General features: G+C 47.9%; 1 protein-coding gene across 6 annotated transcripts in view; it reads right to left on the bottom strand.

Moving 5' to 3' along the window:
• Positions 1 to 1,392: 1,392 nt before the first annotated feature.
• Positions 1,393 to 14,962, bottom strand: part of ABTB2 (ankyrin repeat and BTB domain containing 2) — a 156,325-nt gene continuing 142,755 nt past the window's right edge. For all 6 annotated transcript variants that reach the window (XM_055813321.1, XM_055813323.1, XM_055813322.1 and 3 more), the window contains 10 exons: positions 13,634 to 13,730; positions 12,293 to 12,428; positions 10,216 to 10,442; positions 9,458 to 9,636; positions 8,415 to 8,520; positions 8,210 to 8,312; positions 7,511 to 7,601; positions 5,871 to 5,939; positions 4,954 to 5,067; positions 1,393 to 3,673 (listed from right to left, as the gene is read on the bottom strand). In XM_055813321.1, coding sequence (XP_055669296.1) covers positions 3,476 to 3,673; positions 4,954 to 5,067; positions 5,871 to 5,939; positions 7,511 to 7,601; positions 8,210 to 8,312; positions 8,415 to 8,520; positions 9,458 to 9,636; positions 10,216 to 10,442; positions 12,293 to 12,428; positions 13,634 to 13,730 — 1,320 coding nt within the window. In that variant the 3' untranslated portion in view covers positions 1,393 to 3,475. The remainder of the gene's footprint in view (positions 3,674 to 4,953; positions 5,068 to 5,870; positions 5,940 to 7,510; positions 7,602 to 8,209; positions 8,313 to 8,414; positions 8,521 to 9,457; positions 9,637 to 10,215; positions 10,443 to 12,292; positions 12,429 to 13,633; positions 13,731 to 14,962) is intronic.

Genomic DNA, 14,962 nt, shown 5'->3' on the forward strand with positions numbered 1-14,962 from the left:
TCGAGTCGCCCTGGCTGTCGCTGCTGCGGCAGGTGCAGGAAGCCATCTCTGGTCGCTGGGGCAGCATTTGGTGAGGGCAAAGGGCCAGTTAGCAGCGGTGCTGCATTAGCCGGTGCTTGCCTGCTGTGCAAAGGCTTATTATAAAGCAAAGAGGGCTTTATTTTAGGCTGGAAGTCGTCAAGTGTGTTCAGACAGATGTGTGAGCTCTGTTCGTTTCCTCTGCTCCCTGAAGTAATTGCGGACAGCAAAGTTCTGTGCTTCCCCAGCGCTGGGCAAGCGCTGCAGTGTTACTCGCTAGGACTCCAAGGGCAGCACTGCATTTCTATTGAATCTACTTGTTAAAGTGTTCCAAAGGGAATCTTGGTATTCCATGGTTTGTGAGAACAAGTCGGTGTTTGTACTGGGGGGTTTCCAAGCATGCTGGCGCGATGGCACGATGCAAGAGAAAGCACCCCTCTTGTGCCATTCCCAGCAGCCCTCTCTGGGGTGGTGTAAACGAAAGGCTAAGAAATACCCGTGACGGTAATTTATTATAGAACGGGATTTCTAGTCTTGCTACACCAGACTGGTATGCTGCGCGGCTCCCTTTGTTCAGGTGTGCGATGGGGAATTCAAGGGAAGAAGCAGGCAGAGGTTCTGTATGGGTTCTGGCAGTATTAATGGTTTCCTCTAAATGTGCTCGGCCTTCTAAGGAAGTATTTGAGTCCTGCAGAGGCACCAAATTCAGAGTTTCAGCTCAGCCATTATCCCCAGACTCGGTGGGGGTCTGCAAGATTTATGGGGTCAACTTAGGGGAAGGAAAAAAAAAATAGTTCTAGGTCAGATTCTTGCTCTTAAACCTTTATACTTCTTACCTCATAGATAAATGCACGCCCTCACTTCCCAGACTGTCGCACGCCTGCGTCTGTGTGGCTGTCGGAGTGTTCTTAAATACTCTCTGCTCTGACACGAATCCTGCTGCGGCTACAGCAAAGTTCCAGACAGAGCCATCGTGGCCCCTGGGGTTCCGAGGTGACGCGGGAGGAAGCAGGACCTGCTTTTGTACGTTCTGTCTGTTGGCACTTGGGAGGGGGCGAATCAGATGTTTAACTTCTGAGGGCTGCCTGAACACCTCTGGGTTAAAGCAACGATTAACCTTCACTGTCTCCTCTGCTGCAGGGAAGCGTCCTAGAATTAGGGGGTTTCTTGGATGCTACCATCTGCTGCTTTTCGATAGAACGCAGGTAACCTTGCTTCAGCCAGGGAAACCACGAGTTAAACTTACTAAGTCAAAAAATGAGCCTAGAAGGGGAAATGAATGCCGCTTTAGCCCTTGTTTTAAAGCACAAAATCAGGTATATGTACCAAAACGAATTTAAGATGGTAAAACTGCAACAGCCTTTTCCGTAGAAGTGTCTTTAAATACGGTTTTTCTCATTGTTAGAAAAGCAGAATAAATAACAGCAGCTGTGTATTTTAAAATTACGTTGTTAATAAAATCCTGGTACATTTACATAAATGACAACATTAATGTACAATTAACAAAGCATTGTAATATTACAGCAACAAAAGAGGACCTGCATATTTGTACAGATAGCTGGAGCAGCTACTTGAAAATACTTTCCAAGATAAAGCTTTTTGTAATATTTTTCAGGCAGGTCAGTGACAATTTTGAACCCCCTGTATGGCTTTCTCATAATAAATAGGGTTATTGACGCTGGTGATCTTCCAAAGTGGGGGCGTGCCTAAAGCAAGGCTGGGGGTGCCCTGACCAACTGTCTGTCAGCTTGCTGAGTGCAGGCTAGAAACGTTTATCCTTGCGTGCGGTTTGCCTCTCATCTAACTCCTGTAGGAATGAGGCGATGTCAAATTTTGAGGGATTTTCTGGGAGATCCCTTCATCTGCCTAAACCGTGTCTATGTTGTGCTTTGGAGCTCGGGCCCAGCTGAGCCTCCTTCTTCCAGTGTGTTTAGTTACCATATTAATTGTTGAATTTCTAAGAAGCAGTAGTTCTCCACTGAGAACTTGGCTTCCTCCTCTCCTTCACCCACCTGTACCGGATGAAAGCATCTTAGCAAATGTTCTTGGTGAGCGCTAACAGAGAGCTGAAGGTCTTTTCCTTAAAGCTGTTGGTAAGAGCAGGGTATGCATTTTTACACAACTAACTGCCTTCCTAGGGCTGGGATTATTTAAAAGGAAGAACCACACACACAAAACACTGCTTCAGACCCAAAACTGTAGGGTGAACTGTCTCCTTTTAGTTCTCGGGCAGCTAGAAGGCAGCCTACAGTGAGTCCTTCAGGACCAGAACCATCTGTCTGCTGCCAACACGGGAAGAATGTGAATGGTGACCGACCCAGTGGAGGCATCTTGTTTAAGTGCCGCCGCCTAAATGTTAGGCTGCAGCCTGCCAGGGGAACTGGTCAGGTGGGTGCTGTGCCCAGTCCCCCCAGGGCAGCCTGGCTGGGGCTGTGGAAGGGAGACTCGAGCTGCTAATCCCAGCTGGCACCAGGCAAAGAACAAACTCTCCAGCTGTGCGCTCCTCAGGGTCTTAGGGAGACTTTTATTGCTATTTGTTGCTATCGGACTGTTTTTCAGCACAGTGCTAGCTCCTGCTACACCTGAGTCTTTAGTGTCAGGTCTCTCAGAAAGAGGTTTTTATGGTGAAAGTCATGGGGACTATCAAACCTCCGTGGTGAAAGGGCAGATGGTCTTTTTTTCCCCTCAAAATGGATCCAGATTAACAACTAGCACAGTGAAACGTATTAAAAAAAAACAAAACCAAAAAAACAATTCTCCCCTCCCTGCCCCACGTCTGTTCTTCATAGTAGGTTTAAAGAGGGAGTAAATTCAGATTTAGTATTAGTTTCTACTCAGCTTTGAGCATCTACAAAATCTCTCTCAAGGTGCCAGCAGTTTGGGGGAGGACTTAGGTCAGACCCTCCCGACAGGCACAGACACTGGTGGTTATTACTAGAGCGAAGCGTTTGCGCGCGCCAGCCTTTGCTCAGACAGGTGCCTTGCTGTGCGGGCGGTGTCCGCGGGGTTAGAGAACTCCTTCTACGCAGCCGTTTGACGCGTAAAACATTATGCGTATGAACTAGGTGGCTGTTAGGGCGTGTAGGCAGACACTTAAAGACTACATATGAGGTGCTGGGTCTAGGTAAATTGTCTCGCTTCTCTACAGCCCTGCGTTGTGGTTGTTCAAAGGGCAGCGCTGACAGTCTCTTGGGTTCAGGGTCTTCACTTGCGTCCTCAGTTCTTGTTTGCGCTGTGACAGTGTTTCTGTGTCAGTAGTAGCACAGAGAAGCCAGCTCCCCCTCCGTCAGCATCAGCGGGACGAGGCACAGCACGCTTGCCTAGGGGGTATCTCTTGGAGGGGACTTTCAGCAACATCCAGAAGGCAAACAGAAAAGCTGCTGCTCTGCCTGACGACGCATCCCCGTGCAGTTTGAACCAGTTGAACCAGTGCTCCTGCCACTGCCTTGTTCCTGCTTCACACCCTGGAGGTGACGTATACAGAGTGCAGGCGGCTGGCCAGGGCTGTCTGCAAGTCCCGCAGAGGGTCCAGGCCTTGCACTTTGCTGTTCCTGCTGTAGATCAGCTGTTTGAATGAGTCCTGCTCTAGGAGAGAGCTCATGTGTTTGAGGAAGAAGCCTTCGCAAAAAGAGGCTAGTTCAGGCGCGTTGTGAATCTGCAGAGAGAGGAGAACCAGTTAGCCTTTTCTGTATGCCGCAGACCTCAGGGGCGTGCCTGAGCTGCTCCTCATTGCTAATGCTTTTCCCTTTAATATTTTCTAAGACAGAAGGAGGATGGCAGGAAAAGCACTGAATGCAGGACCTCGGCAGAGGCATTCAGGCTCTTTTAATTCCTTCCCCTGCTGGCCTGCTGTTGGCAGAGCTGCTGGCCTGCACTCCAGTCCCTTCCCCTTAAAGGAGCAGAGCAACTGGCTGACGAAGCGGCCAAGATACCTGTTTAGCTGTGCAAGCCAGGAGTTCGTGTGCCGCGACATAAAACTCTGCGCTGCCAGATGGTGCGCTCCGCTCGAGGCGGTAAGAGTGTGGTGCATGGGATGTGAGCTTAACCCCTAGAAAAGGGAGCTGAACGTAGGAAAACAAGGATATTGCGCTTCTAAAGCACATTAGGTAGATTTCTGGCTGTGATCTGGTTCCCTTTGCTTCAGAACCAGCTCAGTAAGGGGAGAACAATGAAACCCAGGTTCAGTATTAAGAAGCACTGTGTGTGCATGCGCACCCCCTGTTTCTGAGAATTTTGTGCAAATAGTAATTTAAGCAAATTTAGTAAAGGCCAGTAGGCAACGCTCCCTTCCCCCTCTCTACCATTGTGCACCGTTAAATTTTACGTCCTGACAGAAACCAGTCCAAGTTCCATGGAAAAGAATGACCCAGTGCCAGAGTCAGGAACTGAAAAGGATCAGTGTGACACTGCACGCCAGTAAACATGCACACCATTATCAGCCCCTTTGTCTTTCTGCTTGTCTTCAAGGGATCTGGTCCTGCAAACATCCAGTAGTTATGATTTTCTTGATAACGTGGGTTATTCGCTACAGAGGTGAATATCTGCGTCGAACAGTAGGGTTTGTGCTAGGAAAGGGTTTACTACTTAGCTGCTGTGCTACAATCAATTGCCCCTGCTGCTCTGAGGATTTGAGTCTCTTAGGCTTTGCTGGTGTTGCACACACTTACCAGCCTGCTAAGACACCTCTCCCCTGCTCTGTAGGGATCTTGCAGCAATTTCATACATGACTGGTTTAGACAAGAAAACGTACTGGGGCTGTGTAGGACTTCCCAGACTGGAACTGGAATACATCTCACTCGTGGCTGCAGTCAGGGTAGGGTTACCAGCATCACGGTGCCTGCTCTGGGCCTGTTGTATTTAGTTCCCAAAAGGAGGCTGCAGAAAGCACACGCGCTGCTTCATTGTGATTCTGAAACAAGGCAGTTTGGCACCTACCTTTGCATATTTATAGATGTTAACGGAGTTCTCCATGTTGATCGTCTGGGCACAGAGGATTTCACAGTGTCTCTGGAGGCCATCCAGTTGGAACAGGCTGGCAGCCGACAAGAGCTATCAGGGCAAGAGAGAAGCAATTTGAGATCATGAGCCCCGAGAGGCTCAGGGAAGGCACACAGAGCTGATGAGTTCCCCTCTGAACGATCCCCGGCTCCCTGCTCTAACGGCCAAGTCCTCACACCAGACCAGAGAGGCCACTCGGTGCCTCGCTGACACGACAGGCAGATTTCCCCTCTTAGCAAAGCATATTGGTGCTACCTCCTGTCACCCTAACACGAGCCCTAGAGCGCTCAAAGCCCCCTTTCCTCTCCTGAGGAAAAAAAAAATAGTTGTGTGTAATCTTTAGCTTCAAGCTTTAATTTCACGGACTGCTTGTAACTGAGCAGCGTTATTGAACAAGGGCCTGTTTGTGCTGTGGAAGCGCTCTAAGTCCAACCTGAGCGGTACCAGCAGCTGCTCTGCAGAAGGTCAGCTTGAAATCGGTTATTTCTCTACAATTGCAGCCCCTCGGTGTTGGGCTGCTGTGGGCACCAGAGCTGCTGGCTCAGCTGCACCTCTTCTGTGCCCCACTGAATCTCCCTGGACAGAGAGGATGGGCAAAGCAGGCTTCCGCCCAGCGCTGGGCACCAGAAGCACTGTAGTGATTTCCCTCCCTGCCGCCAGCATCTCAGGGATGTAGCAAGACATAACTGGTAGTTCTTAGTTCCAAACAACGGTGTTTTGAAACTTCAAGCTCGTTTCAAAGTGTGAAGTATACTCCTGGATTGGAAGCTTTGCCGTTGGCTCCTGGCTTTTCCCCTGCAAGCTTTGTTTATGCCTCAGTGCACTTGGCAAGATTTAGAAGAAACCACGCTCACCTCTAGGATGTCAGTGGTGGGAATTTCCATAGATTCTGTTCCTCCATAGTACAAATACTGCATCAGCATCTGAAATGGGAAGAAGGCCGGGCATGAAGCTGTGGTCACGGGAGGCACAAGGGGCTGCGAACGGCTGCGCTCCCCTTCCCGAGCAGACGGGAATTGCGTGGTACGCTGGCTCTCACCTTTACCCTCGGCTTTTTTCCCTAGTGTTGCAAATCTGCTGCTTTCTAATACACTTTTCTTCCTTGGGCTCTGAAAAGGGTCCTGTTGAGGGTTTTAGGCCGGGGGTGACAGTGTGTCTCTGAGCAACACAAACGTCCTTGTGAAACTGTTCCTTGGATCGGGTTTTGTAAAGCCTTGCAGGCTGGTCACACGCAGAGCTGCCAGCTCGCTGGAGCACTGAAACCGCCACACCACCAGCATGTGTGTCTGGGGGACCTCCCAGCCACTTGGCTCCCCTGCTGTGCTTCTAATCAGCTTCCAGCCCCCCCATCAGGGCTAGAGGAAAAGGCCTAATTGTTTGCAGGGAGAGCAAGAGGCAGCTTCGCTCTTTCATCTGCCTGCGCACCCCCCAGCTCAACTGGTACCACCTTATCTAGGGAACTACTGGATTTGGTGTTGGGAAGAGAAGTCATTCCAGTGTCCTGGGTGCTGTGGGAGCAGGTGTGGGACTGCACGCTGTGCTTACCGTTTCTAACAGCAGTGGTAACAAATCTGAGCCTTATGTGTATAACGGAATTACAGGGGAGCAAAGCTGCTTTCCAGCAGAGCCAGGAGCAGCACCCTCCGTGCACCGTAACTGAGACTGCTGTAGAATGCCATCATCTCCTTAATTCCTCTGATTTTGTTTGCTATCAAATTGTTTAATTCCCTGGAGTATCTCACTGGTTTAATTCTTTTTTTTTATTTGTTGCTCTCTTCAGTGAAGCAAAAGTTTATCTTTAGCAACATCTTTGTTCAATATATTCAGTTACATTTTCTTTTTTCTGTCATGGCCTAAGCTGCAGAATGTGGATGTCATCTGTCTGACACAAAACATGCCTAGGCCCTTTCAAGCAGAAGAAAGATGTTTAGAGTCAACTCCATCCCCTCTGCGTGAGATGACAGTATTGCTGACCGACAGCTTTGCCCCTTCTCTTTGCTTACAGAGGAAAAGGAAAAGCTTCAGTGCTGTAGTGAAACAGTTACCACATATATGGAAACATCATAAAAGCAAAGTGCGATTCTCAGTTCTGAGCCCTTCCTGAAAGGGACACGGCTGACTTACCGTCACCTGACCTGAATTAACGTGGAGCCTGGCAGTCCACCTGCTGTAAATAAGTTTACTTCATGCTTAGCACGGCATGAAAACGGTGCCATAAAAAGTATAAAAATGGTGTCTTAAAAGTCTAAGACTGCTTTCTCTTGCTTTATGGAGGAGTCAGCTGCCTAGTAAGAAAATAAGAATATAGGCTGGAGGTTTCTGTTTTAAGGTTGGTCCTACTGAAAAGTTTGGACAAAGATCAGAACACTCCCGAAATACAGGTGCACTGAAACAAACTCCATCTCTGCTTGTAAATTACCTGTTATATTGGGCCTTGGCTTAGACTTAGCTTCCAAGTACATGAAAAGATGAAAAGGTAGAGTAAGTTACATACCTTGAAAATATTGTATTTCATATCGCTGATTTCAACAGTCTTGCTGCCGTGGCCGTCGTGCTCTGTTTTATTGGTCATTAGCGTCTTAAACCTGAGAACAATTTTAATAGATTTCTGTATTAGTGCATCACATACCTGTTACCTGCTGACAAACAGCCTAAGCCAGGGGAAAATAAAGAGCCTTCCCTGCTCTTGAAAACTGAAACATTTCTTTCAATTTAATGACAGTTAGTTTAGAACTTCAGGGACAACTTAACCTGTAAGTTGCTTGGGTCTGATCCAATCCCACCCTGTAATAGTTGCAAAATGCTGTTCCTGTGCCAGTAACAGGGAACGAAACTAATAACTGCCAGTGTACTGGGTCAGGGTGAGAGCTGCAGGCACTGCAGAGCAGTGAGCTCCACGGGCAGGAATGGAAAGGCAGGGCTGGATATGTACGCCCAGGTTTTTAGGGATGATTCTCGTTGGTTTATGTCAGCAGGGCTCTGGGAATCTCTACCACTTACTAGGAGTGGCTGGAACTACTCTTCTATTATTAACAGTAGCACAGGAGATGTGGGGTTTGGTCCTGCAGACCTGGATTATGGTCTGTAGTCCGTACCCTTGGCAGCTGCCTTCCTGCAGTGACTGAGTGAGAGCCAGTCATGCGCATCAGAGACCAGACCTTCCTTTAACATGTGGCTGTGGAAGGCAACTCACCTGTTAGATGCAGTAACCAGCAGAACTTTGTGTGCATAAAATAGTTTTCCTTCTACTAAGAAAGTCACATCAGACATTTCTTTATTGTTTAGAAAGTGAGGATCTGTTAGGGTAAGAAAAAAAGAGGGTGAATGCTTTTTGAAACTGTGGATGCTTTAAAAAAAAAAAAGTCCCAAGAACTTGACTGTTCAGGTGAGCGCCTTACCGAGCCGAGCTGGCAGTGTCTTTCGGATTTCGGGAATGCTGGGTATGGGACTGCTGCCATAGCAGTGGGTGAAGATGGAGGCAAGCTGCTGATTGATAGAGTCGTTCTGTAAGGAGGACGGAACAGGTATTGTCAGTCAGCACTTGGCATCGAACAGGTTTCAGACACGCTGTAATAGTTCATCAGGCTTACAGCAACTGCGCTCTGCAGGAATTCTCTCAGCGACAGTTTACGGGACAGCCTTCCTTGAGGGAGAAAGGCCGTCAGCCAAAGCTCACCCTTCGCCTCTCTGTAACAGGTGAGCCCTCAGGCGTGTTCTCAGCAAGATTTGATTCACGACACGAGCTGAATGTCAGATTGGGTTTAGTAGCCAGTTCTCTCTCTTGCTTTTCATTTAACAGACTGTTACAATCTTAAGTTGCAGTGACCAGTTAAGGGAGGTACTGAGAGGAGCTGTGAACACTCCTCAGCTTCCCCCACCTTGTGTGTTACAGATGTGTCCCGCCTGCAGTCAGAGGGCAGGCATCCCCCTCTAACACGGAAGGCAGCAGCTTCGGGGGGGAGAACACAGTAGAGACTGGGTGAGCTTATCTGCAAAATGGGACAGCCACGCTATAATGCCATGGATCAAATCTGGTCTAGACATGCCTCGCAAAGCAATGTAAAAACAGTCATAGGAACCTTTAAATAAAATGTAGAAGGAAAATGTCACTGAACAAAAACATTGTTCAGAAAACTCCTAGAAGACACTCTTGAGAGAACCTGAACCCCCCAGTACTGTATTGGTAACTCTTCCTGTCACATTCACATGGTTTCAAAAGGCGGTTGCTGGGTTGGACGTTAACAGAATAGCTTTCCCTTCTATTGAAACAAATGCCTTCGCTGCGAGGGCCGCATATGAGTTTAGATAAACGCTGCTGGGAACATTTTCATGCGAAAACTCTTTAGGGCCCCTGCATAGGCATTCCCTTGTTCTTGTGCGCTACCTCCTACAACAGCAAACCCAAACATGACCTTGATACTGTTACAAAACTAATAATTACTTTGCTGGTTTTAAGGATGTCAAACATGAGCTGCAACCCTTCGTTAACCAGTTCTTCATTATAGTCCTCCTCTTTAATGGTGACAAATTCCCGTAAGAGGGTCTGTACGACTGAGTAACGAGACTGGTAGAAGGTTGTCCGCAGTGACTCGATCCACACGTGGAGTTTCCACGGGACTCCTGTAGCGACAGCAAAAAGGACAGTGAAAGATGGTCATTGCTGAAGCACCTGTGAGTAGACTGTCCTGCTGCTATTACTAACACCTTGCAGCACCGAAGCATATCTTTACCTACATCCTAACAGCAGATACATTTTTTGTCTTGATATGAAAGATGACTGAACTGGGTCGTTGACAGATTGATTTATCTGCAGCAAAGGATTGGTACCAGGACCCTAAGCTGGAACTGTAGCTGACTTGTTGAGGACCAGAGACTCCCTGTTGTGTACTTAGCTTCATGATTAGTCAGAACTACAAAATAAATCTGAACTGTGCTTGTTAGAATATCTAACCATACACAAACATGGCATGAAGTCTTTTCTCCTGGTTACCAGATCAGTAGGGATTTGGAAAAAAAAAATTAGAAAACCTAAATTGTAAGGAGCCTTAAACACTTTTGTATCTAATTTAGACAGGTGGTTCCCATAAGCTTGGGACAGCTTTGCAGATGGAGTTACAGATTCTTCTCCAAGTGAAAGGGGCAGAGGAAAAAGCTTTTTACACCTTAAATGTGCACAATGCTTAAAACCAAACGCCCTACCAAGTGCCCTGAGCTCCATGGTGATGTCCACGTAGCCGTGCTCAGCACTGTAATACATGGCCTCCTGCAGAGCCTTCGTCCTTGTTTTACACAGCCTGACTTGCCCCTCGCTGGAGCTGCCCTGGCTGGAGGTGTCACTCTCCACTCCCTCGGCTAAAATCTCCTCCAGTGAGAGGACGTCTCCCTTCAGTTGCTGCGGCTGGGTCAGCAGCTTGCGCAGAACATTCCTGAGGAAGAAGAAGAGAGAGCTCTTATTAATAAATATCAACAATTCAGACAAGGACTATGGTGATTTGGCTTTAGGGGTCTGGCTTATAAATAATAATCCCCTTCCCAAAGACAGACAGCTGGCAACATGGAGCAGCATTTAAACCGCTTGTTCTTCCCTATCCCACGGGCTAGAAATTGATGCCCTGGTCGCAAGGGCAAAAGCATAGAACATGCTCCTGGCACCTTCGTGGTACCTGGGAATACCTCAGCGCTGGGGCAGGCTGGCTCTGGATCACGGTCTGTGCTTTGGCATAGAAGCACGCGCCCTTCTGCCAGCCACCAGTAGGGTAACATCTTAAAGTGCTGAACTAAGATTTACCCAGACTATCTGTTAGAACTCTTGCCATTTTCCCCAGTGACCATCTTCAAGTACTGTTATGCTGTTTTAGTCAGACCCGCTTCCTCTATCAGTAAATAGAAACCATAAAAAAATGATAGTTCTGCATCCCTAAATCCAGGGAGAATGTTTTTTTTTTTTTTTTTGGTTTGGCATTTCACACGGCCGCTGCAAGCAAGAGGCTTTCTTGTGTCCAGCCAGGTTGGAAAGTTTGTGTTGCTGGTGTCCCTGCAACAGCTGCGGCCATCTGCAGCAGCCATTCCCCAGCCAAGCCCTGGGCTGCGATGCTGAACTGCCACTAGCCGGTGCTCTCCTGGCACCCGTGCCGCTCAGTGTGACTAAAGCCAGAGAACTCTGTGCTTCAGGCTCCCCCTGCCCTAGCCGCCTGGAGAACAAGCCGTGAGTGTCACGGTTTGCATGGTTAGATGTTGCAGAAGATTGTGGGAGGGGAACAGAATTGGGAACAGAACAGTGTCTGCGTCGTTTTACACTGTAAATAACTGCATGAGGCCGTTCCAGCTCTGCAGAGTTTGGGCCTCATTTGAGCTTGGGGTACTTTTCCCTGGCGTATCCAGATGTGTGATGTACCTGGAGGTGTGCTGGCACCACGGTAAAGCACAGCTGTGTTCAAGCAAGGTAGCTACTATTTCAGGTGCCACTGGCAGGACCAGCTGTGCGGCTGTAAGACCCTGCAGGTATCTCTCAGCCCATCTACACGGGTGGTTTCAGGGCTGTTTTAATTGGCTCGTTATGCTAGCATTTTTTTCTGGGAACAGAAGGATTTCTGGATGAGTTTGTAAGGAATGTCTTGTTTCTAAGTTACTACCCTGAAAACGGGGCTGGAAAACCCAGCCTGGCTTTTCAGCATTTTAATGACTGACCTCTTGGTCAGCCATCTAAAAAACCAGAGATGCAGCCAACCAAATCCTGCTGCAGATTATTTTTGCCACCTTAACGCAATTAGATTCTGTCTGAGAACACAAACTACAATCTCATAACCTACCCACAACTGGAACTCGGCCTGCTCGTATATGGCCTACAACCAGCTCCTGCTCACTCCTAGTGCTACAGAGCTAGACCAGTAAATGAGACAATTAAGAAAAATCAAACAAAGATCTCTCTGTTGTATTTTGTGCTTTTGACTAAAATATAACCCCTTTGATAAAAGTTACAGTTGCTGAATAATGAAAGTGTTGCATAATTTTTTCTCAAAGGGATGTAACAGAGAGCAACTACCAGTGTAAAGTATCTTTCCGTTCCCCAGAGTGCCTAAAAGGCACCGCCTGCCTCAGAATCGGGATGGTCTGAGACAAACAAACAATGGCTGGCTGCTGTCAGAAGAGTCTTACACCATCCGCTGACCTGCACACCCAAGGGTTTGCGCTAAGGCAGCTAACAAAGTCACGCAGGAATACCTACAGTGATAGCCTCCAGCAAAGAAACCTGTTCTGAACGCGAGCGGAGCTTTACCTGTGCCCATGTGCAGCTGAGTGACTGAAGCAGTTCATGTCTTCGTGAAGCGAAGACGACATACCGTTGACTTCCAACATACTCAGGAGAGGATCAGCACCCCTGCTTAGCAATAAGCTGACCAACTCATAGTTCCCTAGGAAAAAATGGACAGAAACACACTGATGAGTCCATGTCTGTTACCTCTTTGAAAGCACTGTAACTTCTGTTACCAACTATGGCTTTCAGAGCATCCTGCAAGCACGCTTGGGCTTCCTAACCCCCCGGGACAGCAGCCGAATCACGGAGCACACACATTACTGATCACCCACATGTAACTACAGGTAGAATGGAAAGAGAATTAAACTGGTCTGGTGCCTTCACTACACACCAGCAGAGACGTATGCAAGCAGTTTAACTAGGATCAGAGCCTCGGCTGCTCAGTTGGTAGATGAGGCCAGAAGGGAGCTGCTCTGTGCTCCGCTTGCTGACCGCAGCTTCATAAACCGGTCCTGCTGACAAAGGGTATTGGTGTTCAGCCAGGCCCCCTTCCACTGCTTCCATTAGGTGTATCTGAGTGGTGGCAAGAGACCCAGACCCATGAGTGTCACTGGGAAGGGTGTCGGCTGTTTTTTATCCCTTCCATAAAGTTTGGAGCAGAGCAAGCCTGAGACTTGTCTTCATAAATGCTCAAAAACAAAGCAGAGAGAGATTAAGGGAAAGAGCAAAACCAGAGGTGAAACGTGTTGAAAAACAACAGGTACTTTTAGGCTAGCACAGACTTGTCCACAGAATGCTAATCTCATCTCATGACAGTTAGGTAGAAGAAATGCAGAATTTTACTTGTATTTAATGAATTAATAAAACAACTTTCTTTATATAGCAGTTATTTTTCCCCAGGCTGAATTTAAACTTGCTAATTTTTGCATCTGGAAGTTACTTAGATCCACGACATGCCTGGACTAGACAGTAGCTGGTTTATGTTTCTTGACAGTGCCCTGTGTGAAGGCGCTGTTTCAGCTTTACTACGGAGGCCGCTGGCAGGAGGTAAGTGTTGGGACTAGTTGCAAAAGCAGACGCTCGTTTAGTGCCCGTCAAGCTCTGGCCATGTGACAACAGCTGTTAGTCGCTGCCAACCTGGACGAGGTTCCTACTAGTGTTTTAAAAATGAAAAAAATGCTGACTGTGTAGCAGGCTGTCGCTGTGCTACCTGTTTGGTGGCTTTACCATACCCACAGCACCCTGGAAGGCAGTGCAAAGTGACTCCTAATGCAAGCTACGGGCACCAGACCCACGGTGGATGGGCTGCGGTTATCCTGTGGTACAGGAGATAAAGGGGTGCTGAGGCGGCACGGTGCTTACCTGCTGCTGAAGCCAGCTGAAGAGGAGTCTCGGCGTAGTTGTCTTCTCCACTGTTAACAGCAGAGCCCTCAACGTGGGCACCAGCATCCAAGAGCAGCTGCAACAGACACATGGAAGACAAGGAGTTGAGAAAAGAGCAATTCAGAAAGACAAAACAGAAGAGGCTGTGTGTTAGTAAAACCAGCAGATTCATAGCGAGGAGTGCGTGCACACAAAGGGACCAGCTCAAAGGCTAAAGCAAAATGTCTATTATAAGGCAAATTTCTCTTGCATTTCCTTGCTCAGCCTAGGGCTAAAGTCTCCACATGAATGTCAATTTGGAGTTTTCTCATTTTCTTCTGCTGTACTGCGCTTTCAATATTGAGTTTATGCTGGAAAGGTGCTCAGCTGGCAGCTTGGAGAACACTTTTTTTTTTAATCTCCTTTATGAACATGATTTTGCAATTGTAATTTCCCACCACCAAAGAGCCCTGCAATCAGAGCTGCTCTTCCGTGCAGGAAGTCCATCTGATTTAGTTTCAAGCTGTGTGCAGGAAACGGGGTTCCTCCAGGGAATTAGCCCTGGAGGCCACACATACCTCTTGGCCTCAGCCCCCCTGGAGCCAGGCGGCCCAGCAGCTGCACTCATTTGCCACACACAGAACCTGCTTTCACTGAGCGCACCCAGCTGCTCGCAAGGGAAATTTCCCTCCTCCTGGAGGAAGGGGGAAAGGTTACAACATGACGGGGACCGTTATAGCCAAGCAGGGCTGGCAGGCAGCACGGGGCACCCATAGCATGACTGGTGGGTGCTGCCCCTGGAGGTTCCTCCCCTGGGTGCAGCAGTCCAGCTGGCTGTACCTGTAAGGGTGGCACAGTTTAAGAGTTTCAGCCATCCCCAATTAGTGATGACCTTGGCCTTGTAACAAACAGCGTATACATTTGCATTTTTAGCATAAAACTTTTTGCAGAGCACAACTGCTGGTTCATGTCTCTCTTCAGGTGACAGCTATTCTATGCAGGTATTGCATGGCAGACCTGCACTGGAAAGGTGGTTTTATACACCGATTTCAGCAAAAGCTGAAATCTGCCCTTTTAATAATAGCTGCTGAATAAAAAAAAAAAAGTGTCATCTTTAGAAGTTTTAACCAAAATAAAAGAAACAAGCATTGTGGGTAATGCCATCTAACACGAGCATAGAGCATTTTGATATGCTTGGCTACATCTCCTGGGAGAATCACACTCTTATCTCACATGCAAATTAAGGCTGTCCAACCTCTGTAACACCAGAGGCTGCCCTGGCAATTTGCCAGGTGGAACCTAATCTTTGTAATTATGTAAAAATGTACA

This window comes from Falco peregrinus, chromosome 9 (genome assembly GCF_023634155.1).
Source record: "Falco peregrinus isolate bFalPer1 chromosome 9, bFalPer1.pri, whole genome shotgun sequence".
In the NCBI taxonomy this organism is placed as follows: domain Eukaryota; kingdom Metazoa; phylum Chordata; class Aves; order Falconiformes; family Falconidae; genus Falco; species Falco peregrinus.